The 17,417-nt window shown below is 43.3% G+C and overlaps 1 protein-coding gene across 2 annotated transcripts in view; it reads left to right on the top strand.

Moving 5' to 3' along the window:
* SUGCT (succinyl-CoA:glutarate-CoA transferase) overlaps nt 1-17,417 on the top strand; it is a 619,772-nt gene that overhangs the window by 108,428 nt on the left and 493,927 nt on the right. For both annotated transcript variants that reach the window (XM_020964410.2, XM_020964409.2), the window contains one exon: nt 12,164-12,259. In XM_020964410.2, the coding sequence (XP_020820069.1) occupies nt 12,164-12,259 (96 nt within the window). The remainder of the gene's footprint in view (nt 1-12,163; nt 12,260-17,417) is intronic.

Below are 17,417 nucleotides of genomic sequence, written 5' to 3'. Positions count from 1 at the left end.
TTCCTGACTCCAAGCCCAGGCCTTTATCCACTGTGCCACTGAGCTATATATAGAGATTTGTCCTCCTCAGTCTATGAACAATATTGAGCTTCCCGTATATAATTTTAGTCAGTGAGTCATGTCTTGCGAGGTACTCCGTAAATGTTAATTTTTTTTTTTGTTACCTATAGTGATGTGTTACACCGTTTCTATCATTTCCTTGTATAATTGGTCTGGATTTTTTAACAATAAATGTTCTGTAGTTTCTGGCGTGGATGACCTTTTCTTGAATGGGTGCCCTAAAGCACTCTGTCTCCTTAGAGACAGAGTTTGCCACTTCTTTGTCAGTATATTTATGGTTGGGTTCATGTGGCTGGCTGTTTGTCATGGAAGGCCTTTGGTTAATAAGATCTTTTGGTCTGATCGCCTCTTTAGTTTGGAAGCCATGTTCATTTCTATTCAGGAAAGACAATCATGAGCTTAAGGCTAGGTAGAACCACAAGGGACTTCAATCAGTAAACATTTCTTAAGTGCCTACTATGTGCCTGGCTTGCCCACTATTGGCCCTGTACTGGGCCCCCCTTATCCCCCGCCACAGAGGGAAGGGAGGGTGGGCCACAAGATCAATAGTTGGGTTGACTTTAAGCACATTTTATATAGATTTTCCTCGACATTATTGTGTCGGTGGCATGTTTTACATAAAAAAAGCATTTTCAACGTGGGTAACAGATGCCTTAGTGTTCTTACTCTATATTTTATAGATTTGCTGTATGTGAATAAACCATAAATGTGGAACTTAGTCAAAGGCTTATTATTCTTATTACACTCCTCCTTGTCCCTTCCAGCTCTTAAGCTGTGATCATCTATATGGTTTAAAAAGTGCTCAGTACGCTGCAATTTGCTTGGTGTAATTGCCACTGTCGTTTTGAGAACAGCAGCTGTCCTGGAGGACAGCATCAGCTGCCTTCCTAAAAAGTGAGGATCATGACGGGGAAGCCAAGTTCCCTGGCACGAGACTCTGAGGCCGGTCAGGGCTCTGGGAGTGAGAGGGGCCACTTCGGGGGTGTGATAAGCAGGCCACTTTGCTGAACGTTCCCATCCCATCTTCCTGCTTGCTCATCAGCATTTTTCCTGTGATTCATGTTGCCCTTGATTGATTGAGGTAGGCCGTGGTTCACTGTAAAGCAATTACATTTGATGTGCTACCTTAAACCTGCTTTTGAAACTTGGTCTCCCTTTACTGTCTGGCCTTACCTTCTGGCGTTTCATATCGGGTTTCCTCATCTGTTTGCTTTTTTCATTCCACCAGATTGGGCACAATGATACCGGGCATCATAGAGATCTGTTTTCCTTCTGAGTTTGGTATGTGGAGTAAACATTAGTGTGATTTCAACATTGTTGGTAGTAATGTGAAGGAATGTGAATGTGGGTGTTCCTTTTATTAACTTGAGATGGTTGGGATGATACCCATGTTGCGGAGAGCTGGCTGTCATTGCAAATGAAGGAAGTCAGAGATTGCCATCATGTATTGGATCTCAGAAAGATCAACCGTCACTCCTACTCAATAAACTCTTAAAGGTTCCTTTTTGCTTCCGGATCAGACAGAAATGCCTCTGTCTGGCATTTAAAGTGCTTGACAATCTGACCTTACTCTTCCCCTCCAGACGTATGAGGCATTGCTCCCTTTCTTTGTCAAACTGGCCTTCTAGCTGTTCCTCATGCATGACTGTCCAGTCCCCTCCCCAGGGGCTTGGCCATGACTGATCCCTATGCCTGGAATACTCTTTTCATAATCTCTGCCTCACAGAATTCGTAGTTTCTTACAATGCCCAATCAAAGGCCACCTCCTCCATGAAAGTTTTCTTGATAACTTTTCCCAGCCACTGCCAGTAGTCCCCTCCCAAGGGCTTTGTATCTATTTGTATATACTTACATGTATACATATTATCTCCTCACTGTACAATGTAAGTTTGAGGGCAGGGTCTGTTTTGGGGGCAGTTAGCTGCCATAGTACATAGAGCACTGGGCTTGGAATTAGGAAGACTCATTTTCATGAGTTCAGATCCAGCCTCAGATACTTACTAGCTATGTGACCCTGGGCAAGTCACTATTAACACTATTTGCCTCCGTTTCCTCATCTGTAAAATGGGCTGGAGAGGGAAATGACAAACCACTCCAGTAACTCTGCCAAGAAGACCCCAAATGGGGTCACCAAGAGTAGGACATGACTAAACAACCACAGAAAGGGTCTGTTTCATTGTCAGTATTCCCAGTGCTTAGTACTGTGTCTGGCATATAGTAGATATGGAAGAAAGACTTGTTAATTGAATCAATTATGATATTGATTATTTTATAGTTTGTAAATACAACTTATAATAGTGTAGGCAGATAGAACTAGCTGTCCTTTCTTCTTTCTTCCACCAAAGAAGCTCCAGAATTGGAGGATGCTCCCAGGAAAAGGCTTCTCTTCTACATCAGTGAATCTGGTCTGAGAGGGCTCTCCCTGCCAATGTCCCCTACCCTGTGGCCTTGACTTTGACTTGACTTGGCATGGACAGGAAGGCCACCTGAAGCCAGCTGACCTATGCAAGAGTCTCACATACAGAAGAAGGTAGAAATCAGGGATTTTAAAAGCTGCTTATCAGTAGCCCTGGCGATTATATAATTAGCCTGATGCAGATATGCAAAGAAGGTCACCAAGTGAATCCTCCAACAATTTAATGAGTTCCTCAGTCAACTTAATAAATACATGAAAAAGCATCTATTAAGCAACTAAAGTACCAGGTGCTTGGAATACAAATAGAAAAGTGAGAAAATCCTTGCCTTTCATGGAGCTAACATTTTACACATAAAGATGGATTCAGCTGCAGAGTGGATGGAAAGGTCCTTGCTTCCTTAGGTGGTAGTGGCTGGTCAGATGGTAATTTCTGGGCTCCTGGATGGTATAAGGGGAGTGCAAATGGTAGGGCTCAGTGGGCTCAAGAAGAAAGTTCCAGGGCAAATAGTAAGTGCCCGTTGTCCTTCATCTTATCAGAAAGATTGTAGTTGGTGACTATCTTCTCTGCTTGTCATTTGTATGAGTGGCAGTGGGTGCAAACTCAAGGGTCCCAGCCCACAACCTCTGGGAAGAAGAGAGATGGGCTTGAGGGTCAGAGAGGAGGGGGCTGTCACTGGATTCCCTCCAAAGGGTCTAATGGACTTGCAGGGTCAACATACTGCAATAAGAGGAAAGGGGAAGGTGGGCGTTGGCAGGAAGATTTTGGGGGAAGGGGGATCTGTAGCATCAGTTCCTTTGGGCCCTCCAGTGCTTGGAGGAGACTGGACCTCAGGTGGTCCAGGATTAAGGAAATTACAGAGTATGGTCTTTTTTTTGGGAAGTATTTGACAGGCACTTCCCCATGCAATGTGGGCCTGCCCACAGGTGTTTTGCTGAGGAGAGAGGAAATTCTTTGTGATTGACTGGGGCTCAGGTGGACTTTATTGAGAAGTCAGCACTCTCTGGGATCTATAAAATCAAGCTGATGGACCAACTCTCTTTTTCTCCTCCCCTCTCTGCCTTGCAGCAGAAGCACCCGAGAGGGGTAAAGGTGTGTTTGACCTGAGAGAAAAATTTTGAGAGTAGACTTTCTCAGCTCAAGAGCTTAAAGCAACTGGGACACTGATTGATTCCATTCAAAAGCACATGACAAGGCTGATGAGCCAACGTGCCCATCCATTTAGCCCGAGAGTATAGTTCATGGACAATCCTCATGAACCCCAGGGATATGTGTGTGTGTGTGTGTGTGTGTGTGTGTGTGATGGTAGGAAGGATAGAGAAGGATTTTGAATTCTCTAGGCAACATGAGCCTGAAATTTAGACTTCTAGCCTGAGAATGAAAAGTTCTTGGGCAGCACCAATTTTGGGAAGTTGCCTCATGAGTATCTCCAAGGTTGAGAGTTCAGGCACTGAGGGAGAAGATTTCCCCAACAATGTGTTTCTTGGTGAAGGAATAGGATCAGCAACTGGAGCCGAAGGACTAACGCCACATCAGAGTGGCGATTACTTCAAATTACTCGGACACCTCAGACTGGATGTGAAGGGGATTGCTTGAGCAGCATTCTCCCAAGTATGTTTATTTTCTTGGAAGAGTACAAACCACAGGCTGGCAGGACGAGCCTTGGTGGGATTGTGTGGGAACGATGGCCTCATTAGAATGGCTACCCTGATAACAGCTTCACACCGAATGTCTTCCCAGGGAAGAGGGAGCTGGCAGTCTATTTGAGGGTATGATGTGCTTCCAAGTCTATTAGGGACTCTCATCAGTCTTGGATTTTCTCAGAGTGAAATAAAAGCTGTCCCCTACTCTATTGGAATGCATTGCCCTGATTACTTATATGGGAATTGAGGATCCCTTTTACTCTATATTTAAAGAAATCTAGACACGAGCCCTTCCCAAGCTGTGTTGTGGAGATTTCTGAGAGTGCCTCCAGACACAGATAGTGGACCAAAGAGACTTTGGGATTGAACTTGCTCCATGTGAGCCCAAAGGTCTTAGGGTAAGGGGGGGAGGCTCAGTCCTTGTGCCGTGATTACAGATGGTAGCAATGCAAATGGATGATGGCTCTAAACATAAAATCTGAGGCTGAGACCCTTTGGCAGGATGGGGTAGATCTTTAAGCTCTGAAATTCTCTTATTTTGTATATAGACCTCAGTGTTGTAGCCAAATAAAACATAAGACAAATTTACTCTGTGCCTGCTTAAAATGAGCCATTGTAAGTGTGTTATGGGGACTAGACTTCCCAGCATCTTCCTTGGTCTTCTTTCTACCTCTGGAATAGTAGTTGAATGTAGACCAGCACTCTTATCACCCAGAAGAAGGGACTGCTGGTTATATCCAATAACTCCACCAAATGTTAAAAGGATGTGTTCTGAGCCATAGCTGTAAACTTATTTAACCCCTTAATTTTTTATTTGAGTCATAACAAGAGCCCAGCTATTATGCCCATTGGTTAATCTGCTAACTCCTCTGTTATTGGCTAAATCTAAGTGACAATTCACCTATAACTTTTATGCCCAGTACATAATTAATAGTTGAAAAGGATGTATTGATTTAAGCTGATTTGATTTCAAACTCCCAGAAATCATTGTTTTGCTTCAGTACCGAATGAAGCAGTATGGCACCATGGAAAGATTGCTGGCTTTGACATTGGAGGTCATGGGTTCCAATTCTGTTAGCCATTTACTCCCTATGTGACCTTGGACAAGTTACTTCACCTTTCTTTTAGGATCTTAGCCTTCTCATCTGTAAAATGAAGGGTCTGTGCTTGCCAAATCTAGCATGCTTTTTAGTTCCAATTCTGTGATCTTATGGTGAATACTCCCAAGGAAATGTGCACTCGTACTGTTTTGATCTGAATCCCTTTAAGCCCCCAAAATCTGACTTGTACACAACCCAAGCATTACTTGTAATTGGGTTGTTTTTCTATGTAGATGTATATGTTTTTCCTGTCAAAGACATTTCGTATAAGGGATGTAGTCTATATTATATTCTTGCCAATGAAGTCCTAAGTCTAAATGGATGAGGAGGCATTGGTAGGAATTTCTCTCAGCTTGACTCACTCTCTGGACTTCAGAGAAATCTCTTCCATGAGTCTCTTCTAATGGCAACTCTCCAGCCTGGAGCATCATTTCCTGAGGGACTCCAGCTCTGCTCCTTTCACTCTTGACTTGATTTACTCATTGAATCACCTCCTAGCCAGATGCTTTATTTTACCCCCATCTCCCCTCTCTAGGTCCCCTTTATATGTCATCTTCCTCCTTTAGAATGTAAACCCTTTGTGTTAGGGACTGTCTTGTTCACTAGTTTCTATTCCTCCAGAATGGTGTATAGAGCCTGGCACATGGTCAGCACTTAATAAATGGTTTCTCTCTCTCTCTCTCTCTCTCTCTCTCTCTCTCTCTCTCTCTCTCTCTCTCTCTTCCTCTCTTCCTCTCTCTTCCTCCCTCCCCCAACTCATTGTGACATTATATTGTTTGCCTCTGAGTGTGCAGTATTTACTCCTACTCACATATAGAGGTTCATTCACTCAATAAGCATTTATCATGCCCTACTGTGTGCTTGGCATTGTACTAGATGTTAAGGGCACAAAGATAATCTACCCAATGCAAAGACAACAACAACAGAATATACACTGATACTAGAAACTAGATGAAGGAGCGGTTGTTTTGGGCTGGATAGTGAAGGATTCCTGAGGCTGAGACTTTGATTGGTAGAAATGGGGGATTACATACTTTGGGATGAGAGAATGGCATGGACAAAGGTGCAAAGGTTGCAAGGTCTCCATGTCTGGGGAATGGTGAGTACCCCAATTGTTTGGAGTATAGAACATGTAGAGGGGAATGGTGGTGGAAGCTACCAGTCCTCTGGGCTCTCATTCTGATAGGACTCATTGCAATGTTATTCTTGGTCTCCATGATAATCCTTTAGAAAAGGTTTTATTGATATATTTATACCACAGTCATCTCCTGATGTAACCTTACCCATAGCAAATTTCCCCTTATTCTCAGAATTATAGAGTTTGACGGGTCTAAGGGGTTGCACGGGTCTTGTAGTCCAACTCATACATGCCTCCCCAAATGGTCACCCAGCCTCTACTTTCAGACCTCTAAGGCAGATCTCATGGTTGTTCTTACTTCACCTCGAATGGTTTCACAGAAGTCTTCCTATGTTTTGTCGAATTCCTTGTATTATTTCTTAGAGCACAGTAATATTCTTTTGTTGTTGTTAAGTCGTTTCAGTCGGGTCTGACCCTTTGTGACCCCATTTGGAGTTTTCTTGGCCAAGACACTGGAGGGGTTTGCCATTTCCTCCTATATTCTACGACATTCATATATCACTGTTTGGCTGTTCTCCAGTGGATGAAGCCTGGGGCACCTGTTTTGTTTCCTGGCATCCTTTGGGGCATGCAGTGGGCTGGGCTTTGCCCATCCTCCTTACAGTGTGACCCAGGCCATATTCCTGCCTGTTTACTTAAGGAAGAGGAAGCAGGTCTCATGACAAGGGTGAAGGCCTGGTGCTCAAAGGACCCCAGTGCTTTTTGTCAGCTTTGAGAGGGATGGTGCCTGTGCTTCCTGCGCTTCTTCCAGCCTGTGCCCTTTGAGATACACTTTGGCCGGCCCATCAATTCTCTCACTAAACCCAAGGCAGGCTGGGGCCCACTCTGTTGTCTGAAACAACGGTTTCACTGTCACAACAATTACCATGAAACCAAAGCTGCCTTTTACAAAGAAATAATACCTTGTAAAAAAGCAACATTCTAAGAAAATTACATAGCACCCACTTGATGGAATAATGAGCCCAAGCTTGGGGGACGGCAGTCATGACCTAATGCAATATTTAGAAGGAATATGCTCTATGTGGTTATTAATGTAAAAAGTCACATCCTGCATTCTTCTGATTTGTGGAAAATCTGTCATGAATTGCCAAGGAACCTCTGATTTTTGTACATAACCACATCAGAGATGGTGACTTTCTTTCCCCCCTCCCTTTGCCTTAAAATACATTCTTGTAAATGCTAAATTACTTTCAGACGTGTGATGCCCCTTTAAAAGGTTGGTTTGCTAAGTTTAGCAGTGATGCCTTTTAGAGAATTAACTTTTTTTCCCCCAACTTTGCCTCTGAGGAGGAATTGATAAATTGCTCTTTGTCTTGGGGGGAGTGGCTGGTTTGGGGAGGATTAGTGCTTGGGGAACACTGGGGCCCATAAGGGAAAAATCGAGTGAGGGAGGCTGCCCCCCTTCTCCATGGGGCTTATAGGGCATGGGCATGTCATCCCAGACAGAGGCTATCGGGGGAGGGGGTCTTTTGTTCTTCCTCGGTTTGGCTATGGATAATGGCTGCTATCTCTCCAATGAGGCTTCATTGGGACATGGGGAAAGGGAATAAGCATTTATATAGTGCCTACTGTGTGCCAGGCACTGTATGAGCACTTTACAGATACTATCTCCTTTGATCATGAGCCCCATGGGGTATAAGCACCCTGAAGCCCCTGCATTCAAATTTAGCTCTGAATCACAGATCTTTAAAGTTGGGTGATACCACAGAGGTTGTTTATTTTACCTGTTTCTAAATAAAAATGCTACTTCTATACAGCCAACAAGGGTCTATCCACCCTTTGTTTGCAGACCTCCAATGAGGGGAAAACTACCATCTCTGACTTATATGAGGGCCATCCAGGCGGGGTCTGGAAGAGGAAGACCAGTGGTAACAGACCCTGAAGTCTGCCATGGAACATCCTCTGGGTACAGCTATACTCCTTTTCTTTAGGTGTGAATTCAGCGATCCTTGAGGTGGAACTAGGGTGGGGCAATGGGGAGAATTTTTCCTAAGATGCTGAAATTCAGAGGGGCCTCTGACAATGTTTATTATCAGTACTATAGAAACAACTTGGCACTTAGGAAGAGTAATGAGTTAAAAGAGGAAGCTACAAGATGGCGCCTTTCCCCTCTTGCTGATGGCTGGGTCCCAGTTGACAGCCTCCTTGGCCATGCCATTCTGCTCCCTCATCCCCTGTCATCTCAGATGCCCTTCCCCATTCCCTCCTATACACACTCAGCTATTCAACTGAATTGAAGGCTTGCCCTGGGCCCAAAATGATATCATTAGTTTTCCTGGTTCCTTCCTGTTCTTGTCTCTAACATCTAGGTTAGAACCCACCCAAGTTCCTATCAAAAGACAACATCCCTGCTAGATGAGTCCAGATCTCAGTCACCACTGACATTTGTGATTCAATGCTGTGCTGGTTGCAACACTTCACCTGGACCCCAACCTCAGGAATAAAACCAGAACTCCCTCATGATGACTTTCAAGCTCCCAGACTGTGAATGTCCAACAACTGAAAAGCCCAAGGAGTGAGGCCCCCATCTTAGGCCAAAAGGCCTCAGAAGAGGAGAAGGCCATCTGGTCTTCACCCCTTGCAGCTTTGCTCTCACTGGGTGCTGTGGGCAAAGAAGTCCCAGAATGAAATGGAGGCAAAGAGAGTACTGAGGAGGGCAACCATCCCCCCTCTCTGGTTGGATTCCTAGCCTGCCTTCACCCTGGGCTGCTTCTCTTTGCTTCTGGTTCTGATACCAGATATTCCTCCCTCATCAAGCGTAATGTTGTGGGAAATATATTATTCATTTCTTAAATGATATGACCTTTAGATATCGGTCCTTTACCTGTTTGAAGTTTATTGTGGCATATGGGGGAAATTTCTGGTGTTGGTTTTGTCTTGTTTTGTTTTGCCAAGTGGTTTTCTAGCTTTCCCATAAGTTGCATAGTGACCTCTGACCTCATAGTACCCTAATTATAATAATAATAACAATACTAATAATAATTACAAGTATCTAGAGTACTTTAATATTTACAAAGTAATTTCTTTTGAGCACCTTCATGAAGCTGGTAAGGTAAGCTGTTATCTACTTTATAGATGAGGGGGAGGAGAGGGAATAAGCATTTATTCAATGCCTACTATGTGTCAGGCACCATGCTAAGTCATCTACAAACTTGTTTCATTTGATCCATATAACCAGCCTGGGTGATATCCCCATTTTACAGTTGAGGAAACTGAGGCAAATAGGTTAAGTGACTTGTCCAGGGTCGTAAAACTAGTAAGTGATCTGGTATATTCTTTCATAGGGCAGCTAGGTGGCACAGTGGATAGTGTGCAGGGCCTGGAATCAAGAAGACTCATCTTTGTGAGTTCAAATTCAACCTCAGATACAACCTTGCTGTGTGGCCCTGGGCAAGTCATTCAACCATGTTTACCTTGGTAAAATGAGCTGGAGAAGGAAATGTCAAACCACTCCAGCATCTTTGCCAAGAAAACCCCAGATAAGGTCACGAAGAGTTGGGCACAACTGGAACAACTCATCACAAATGTTCTTTTGTATGATTTTTAATAGTTTGCATGTTTTTGGAGAATTCTTTATTCATATCCATTGACCTTTTATTGGGGCATGGTTTTATATTGTTGTAATTATTATATAAATTGTTTTCCAAGCTTCACTCGAGATAAGTTCATATAAGTCTTCCTTTGTTTCTCTGCATTTCTTGTTCTCATCATTTCTTATAGCACAGCGATAGATATTCCATCACACTCCTTTACCACAATCTGTAAAGACGTTCCTCAATTTCTGGGCATACGCTTTATTTCCAGGTATTTGTTACCTTAAAAACTCCTGCTATGAAGATTTTGGTATCTGTAGGACCTTTCTTCCTATCCTCGACTTCTTTGAGACATACTCTATGTCCAGTAGTGAGATCACTCACTCATATAGTTTGAACATCTATTTATTCTTAGTTTTCAACATTCATTTTCTTAAGATTTTGAGCTCTAAATTTTCTCCTCCTCCTTCCCCTACCTCCTCCCCAAGACAGTGCACAATCTGATATAGGCTTTACATATACATTCCTATTAAACCTATTTTCACATTAGTCATGTTGTAAGGAAGAATTAGAACCAATGGGAGAAACCGTGAGAAAGAAGAAACAACAACAGCAGAAAAAGAGAGCAAATAGTCTGCTTCCATCTGCATTCAGACTCCATGATTCTTTTTCTGGATGTGGATAGCTTTTTCCATCACGAGGCCTTTGGAGATGTCTTAGATTCTCGCATTGCTGAGAAGTGTTAAATTTATCAATATTAGTTACATGGCTGTTACTGTGTGTAACATTCTGCTCACTTCACTCAGCATCAGTTCATACGAGTCTTTCCAGGTTTTTCTGAAGTCTGCCTGCTCATTGTTTCTTATAGCACAATAGTATTCCATCATATTCATATACCACAGCTTGTTCAGCCATTCCCCAATTGATGAGCATCTTCTCAATTTCTAATTCTTGGCCACCACAATAGTTTGAACATTTTGCCCACTTTTTTCTTTCTTTCTTTCTTTTTTTTTTTTTTGGTGGCGGGCAGAATTCTACATTTGTTTTCAGAATGGTTGGGCCAATTCATACATATTGTTCAAGTAAAAGCTTTTCACTTTAATAGAATTGGCATTGTTTCATTGATCTTTTGTGATTTCCTTCATTCCTTGTTTGGCTAAGAATTCGTTCACTCAGGCGTAGCAGTGAAAGGCGCCTCCTTCCATCTCCTTTCATTTTTGAAATGATGTGATGTTAGATGTTGGTTCTGTATCTGTTTGGAGTTTATTGTGGCACATAGACTAAATTTCTCTCTTAAACCTTTTTTTTTGGCCAAGTGGCACTCCAGCTTTCCCACTGGTTCCTGTTAAACTGAGATCTTTTGAATATCTCACCCTTTGGTTCTCTTTGGACCGGGTCGATTGAACTCATGTCCTCTACAACTGAATGTTGTCCTACTATCCTCTTACTTATCTTGGGCACCAGCTTCTTTTTAGGCTCATTCCTTGGTCTGGGGGCATAGCTAGGAGCAATAGGTAGATGTTATGGGGGACATAGATTTCTACTTGTATAAAAACCTCTTCACAATTAGAGCTACCAACTGGCAGTAGAGGGGGTCACTCAGGGGGTGATGACTTCCTCTTTCCTGGAGATTTTTAAGCAAAGACTAGATGGCCACTTGTCAGGGACATTGTAGAGCATGGATCAGATTAAGTGGTCTTGGAATTCTGTCAGATTATGGGATTCTGCTAGGATTCTAATAGGTACAAAGGGTAAACAAAGGCATTCCAGGTATGGGAATCAGCTTGAGGAAAGCACAGAACTGAAGGTAGTGAATGGTCCATTTTGGCTGAATCATGAAACATGCAGTGGAGACTCAACTAAAAAAGTAGGTTGGTGCCAGGCTTTGGGGGCCCTTGAATGCCAAGTTAGGAAAGTTGACCTTTATTTGGTCTGTAAGAGGGAGTGACTGCTGAGCTCTGAGTAGGAAAGACATGAACAGACACTCTCTGTCTCTCTCTCTCTCTGTCTCTCTCTCTGTCTCTCTCTGTCTCCCTCTTTCTCCCTGTCTGTCTCTCTCCCTCTCTCCCTCCCTCTCATACACACACACACACACACACACACACACACACACACACACACATATCTACAACCTCAGTTTTCATGTCCTTGCATTTTTAGTTGGGGAGTTTTTTTCTTTTGTATATTTTTGTCTTCATTTATTCAGATTGTAACACACTCCATGAAATCAGATAAATTGGCAGATGAGACTGACCCTCTCTTCTCCCCCCCTCAGGTGGCATGTCTGACCCAAGTGGCGGCGAATTATCTCATTGGTGGAAAGGAAGCCAAGCGTTGGGGCACTGCCCATGGCAGTATTGTCCCGTACCAGGTACGTGCCAAAAGATGCTGCTTTTGGGTGCCATCAGTGTCCTGGTCCTGCATGGTGTAGGATAGGAAGAGGCTCAACCTGTCATTTTTGACCTTTAGAGTGTTCTATGACCTGCCATTCTTCTGCAAATAACAAGATTCCCTGCAGAGAGTGGCGTGTTTCTTCAAGAGCAGATTAGTAACCAGACCCTGTAGGAGATCAAAGGCTCTTGCTGAAAGTGAGAGACTTTGGAGCTCATGTTACGGCTTGGTCATTTTTACCCAAGAGAAGTTCAGACTGAACAGATTTTAGGAAACATGATTTGTTTCTAAAAATACTTTCTGCATTTTTAAAAAAAAATTATTTTTCAGCATTATTATAACGCCAGCCCTGGTAGAACTGTCCCATGAAACAAGAATACCTAAGCAAAACAAAGCACTGCGTCGCGCGTGTTTGGCAGTGCGCACAGCCCAGGGGCCCTGCAGCCCCTGCCTTTCTTTCAAGGGGAGGGGAATCTGTTTCCCCTTTAGCTTTTTGGAGTCCAGACGGGTCACTGTATGACTGAATTCGGAGAGCTTTCAGGGTTGTTTTTGCTTCACATTACTGTGATGATCACGTGGGTTGTTCTTGGGTCCATACGTGGTGTTGAAGGCTTCTCTGAATTCTTCAGTTTTCTCATTTCTTTTTGCGCAGAAATATTTCCAAAGATTCAGTGGTTTGTTCAGCCATTTCCCGGCCAATGAGCACCCACTTTGTTTCCTTTTTAATTGGGCTACCAGGGAAGTCAAAGCTTGGTTTGTTCAAGGCCTTAGTGATGGATTGCATGGTATTCAGCCCAGGATGGGGCCGGATGAATATTTGTGTGGGATATCATTTTACCTTGGAGAAAAGAAAAGGGTCTGAGGTCACAGAGTTAGGCCTAGATGAGTTTCATAGCCACTGTTATTCATTCCATTCCTTCAGTTAGGCAGAGAAGTGTAATTACCGTTAACTGTGGCACTGCGCAAAGAGGTGGGTTTGGAGTCAGGAAAATATGAGTTCAAATGCAGCCTCAGACACTTAGTTGCTGTGTGACTCTGGGCAAATCATTTAACTGCCTCAGTTTTGTCTGTAAAACAGGGATAATGATAGCACCAACTCCAGGGTTGTTGTGAGGATAAAATGAGATAACATAAAAAGCACATTTAGCACATTGCCTGGCACATAGTAGGCACCATAGAAATGCTTATTCCCTTCCCCCTTAGGTCTGTCTTACCTTTGCTGGTCTAAACAAACATGAAAGAGGATTTTCAAAAACAAAAGCAAAGCCCCCAACTGGCCCTCTCTGAATATTTTAGGGTGTCCATGGTATAAAGCTAGAAAATGTTGAAGTGCCCACTTTGGCCCCTCTCCCCAAAATTATTTGTATTGACAAGTGAAGCTTATCTCTTTCATATTTATGGATGCCACATCTATGACTTTAGGCAAGCCATGTCCTCTCTCTGGGCCTCCGTTTCCCCTTTTGTAAAAGGGAGGAGGAGCAGCTGAAGTTCTCTGCCACACGTTGTCCATAGAGGGCCACAAGGAGCTGGTGGCAGTCTCAAATGCTGGAATGCTGGTATCCCTGCCCCTAGAGGACAGCTACCTGGCCACGCTGTACACAGACTGGCCATCTTCTCTGAGGACAAAATAACAAAGTGCGAAATTCTATGACTCGGTGTCAATAGAGTAAAGGAAACTTCTGTACAGAAATGCCCTGAGTTCTCCCCAGGGGCACCCACACCCACACAGTGGTGCTTCTCAGTGGAAAGAATGCCACTGTGTCTGTTTATGTCCTGTGGGTGTGGGCACTTCTCCCTTTTCTTTGAGAAGAAAATATTCCACTCATTTAATTAAGAAACATTTATTAATTTCCTACTATGGGGGTAGTGTGGCCTAGTTCAGAGAGTACTGGACTTGTGTCAGAAGATCTGGGTTCAAATCCTGCCTCAGACACTTGCTAGCTGTGTGATCCTGGGCAAGCCATCTCTCGGTCTCATCGACTGAATCTTAGATGGGCTGTAATCTGTGCTGGAGAAGGGTTTTTCCATCCTGGGCAAAACACATATTTCTGATATCAACATTGACATTAGACTTGTTGGTCTAACATGCAACACATATCCTTGCTGAGGGGGCTGATTGAAAGATAAGGAAGATGTGGTCTCTGCCCTTAAGGAATTGACTTCAAGAGCCCTTTTCTGGTTCTGGCTATTTAATGCCCAAACACCTGGTGAACAGTGAAAAATTCAGTCAATCATTTGGTGGTTTCCTGGGGAGGAAATCGTGAAAGAGCCAGGTCTTAGCTTTACCTCCCTGTCCACCCCCCAGTGCCATTACTTCTCCTTATTTCCCTTTGGTCAGTTCTGGACATGTAATGGCTCCATGGCTGCCCAAGGCTTCCTGAGACCTATTTCCATCCACTTTCAACAGCCCCCTTGCTCCATTCCTTTTCCCTCCCCAAACCTGCTCTCGCCTAACTGTCCAATTGGAAAGGACCTAACCAGCCAAGTTGGATGGATTTGAGATTTCATCAACTTGGAGAACTAGTCTCTAGTCCCCCAACAAAGACAGCAAGGCTTCTGGGACTCAACGGATACATCCTAGAGAAGGCCGGAAGCATCCAAAGATGGTGGAACTTGCCCAGAGTCATATGGGTGATATCAGAGACAGGATCTGGACTTGGTCCTTCCTGATTCTAAGCCCCAGGACTCTATCCAAGATAGAACATTGCCTTAATGAACTAGTTCTTAAATAAACAAAATATGTGACTAATAGAGACTTCCCTTATTACTTCTTCCCAGCATATTCCTATTTCAGTAGGAGATGGTGCCCTAACCCAAAGTCATGAATTTCTAATGATAACATATCAAAGTTCCAAACTGGGTGGATAGAAATATTTTTGGCTAAGAGCGACTTGCAGCACCCCTCAAATCCCACTATGTAGACATTGGCTTCCTCTATCAGCTCTGTTAGTTTTAGTCGTACAATACCAATCGATTTGATCTGTTGGCATTACTTTTGTTGGTTTGTCTCCTCATATCCTCCCTCTCTTCTTCCCAAACGGTGACCAGGTATTCTGGCCTTCTGTGTTCCTCTGTCACACTTACTTCATGGGCATGGAAAATGATTCCTTCTTGTCATTTTGTGGATGCCAGGGGAACACGTGGATCATCCGTTGGCCATCCCTTGTTCTTCCTCAGTGAGGAGTCTGTCTTTTACTTCTGTGCCTCCATGTCTCTGAGGACATGCTTTATGTTGTTTCTCATGTGCTTCCTCATTCTGCCTATCTTCCTGCCCTCATGGGTCTCCCCACTGCCTTTTGGGTCATACTCAACTTCCACATTTTAGATGTTGTCGTATTCCATGTCTTGTGGCCCTGAGGAGTTGTCAGGAGAATATTGATCATGGAAAGTTGAATTTTGTTTCTGGGAGAAACTCTGGGCCAATGAAAGCAGCGCTAGCACCTTAGGGCCTTCTTCAGTTCTAGGCCAAGCTCTCTGCCCACCTGCAGTGTCCATCCCAGACCAATGCACGAGCTCTGTTGTGTTTGGACATCCTGTCATCAACTTTGGACATTCATCTGTGACTATTTACTGATCACTTTTATATAGAGGGCACTGGGCTGGACACTGCAGGGGATATGAAGCCCTTGACCTCTATGGAGCTGACAAAGTGGGGGAAAAAATTCAGAGCCACTGGGGCTCCAGTTGGCGGAAAGTCCTAGACTTGTTCGCTCTTCAAGACAGAAACGTATTCTTCATGGTTGAATTGCCTCATTCTCCGGTCCTCATGGGCTCTGGACTGGTTTGTTTGTAGCTTTATTATCCACGAGAAACAAGAGAAGGTTTATGAGGGTCTTATGCATGAGCCCAGAATCATCCTGTTTCCTCTCTGAGGAGACCTGGTTAGGGCACTGTGATTAAGGGATAAATGCAGATTTGGGCTGACTGTAACTTACATACCAAGATGGGCTCAAGATATGTTTATAAACCCTGGTCTGTTTCCAATTTTTAAAATAGATTTGGAGACTATTTTTATGGATGAATGCCAGGATAATTATCGTTCCAATTTTAATAATGGAAACAGTTTAGTGCCTAATCTGGCTTGTCTGTATTTTGAGCTGGGAGCCCATAGTGGATGGCTCTTGGGGTCTCAGAAAATTAGGGCAAAAGAGGACTCTCCGTTCATCTCCTTAGGCCCTCATTAAATCCCCCTGAAACTGTATCCTTATTTGTCTTATTCCTGTTAAAATCTGCAATGATACACTGATTGTAGGGTATTAATGGAGTGAAAGTCAATTCTCGAAAGGTAGGGATGCTTACTTTTCCAAAAATAGCCAACTCTTTATTGTTCAGGAGGATTGTCCAATTTGGACTCTATTTCTTTCTTCTCTTTTCTTTAGCCACCCAATTTTTGAATACTTTGCACCTCATTTATCATTTCCCTCAGGGCTATAAAAACAGACGAAAATCCAAAGCAGGCAATTTTTCTGCTTGTTAGCCACCTTGTCTTGAGTTTTCCCTGAGATAGGCTGAAATCAAAGATTCTAAGATCATTTCAAAGACTGTTTTTGGTTTTCAATTATCTATGCAGCCTTGCTTTCTCATTGCCATGAAAAATGGCGGCCAGGTTTCACCTCCCATCTCACCTTGTTCCTCTTCTACTCAGCAAAGTCCAGTTGTTCTCTCTGGCCTCTAGACTGTTCTGTTTGGCTTTTAAAGCCCCATACAGCCTGGCTCCCACCTAGCTTTCCAGGCTCATTGGACATTACTCCTCCTAGGGATGTGTGTGTGTGTGTGTGTGTGTGAAATATGTCTGTCTGTCATTTGTTTATGTGTTGATCTATTTGCTTATTAGTTTATTAATCTATTCATTTATATTACTTATATATTTACATAGTTATTTTAAAATATTTATTTGTATATTTTTATTTACTTGTGGTCTCCCCCATTAGAATGTAAGCTTTCTGGGAGGAGGGGTTATTTTAGTCTTTGTACTTGTAACCCCAGCCCCTGGCATGATACCTGACACACAGTAGGTGCTTAATGATTGTTGATTGTTAGATATTCAAGTGCCTACTGTGTGCCAAGGTCTATGCTAGGTATAGGACATAAAAAGACCTAAAGCAAAGAGTCCTCATTTTAAAGGCACTTACACCTCA

The sequence above is a fragment of the Phascolarctos cinereus genome, unplaced genomic scaffold, assembly GCF_003287225.1.
Source record: "Phascolarctos cinereus isolate Bilbo 61053 unplaced genomic scaffold, phaCin_HiC Scaffold_4;HRSCAF=312, whole genome shotgun sequence".
Lineage (NCBI taxonomy): Eukaryota > Metazoa > Chordata > Mammalia > Diprotodontia > Phascolarctidae > Phascolarctos > Phascolarctos cinereus.
The sequence above is the reverse complement of the archived record's forward strand: the minus strand, read 5'-3'. Positions and strand labels throughout refer to the sequence as shown.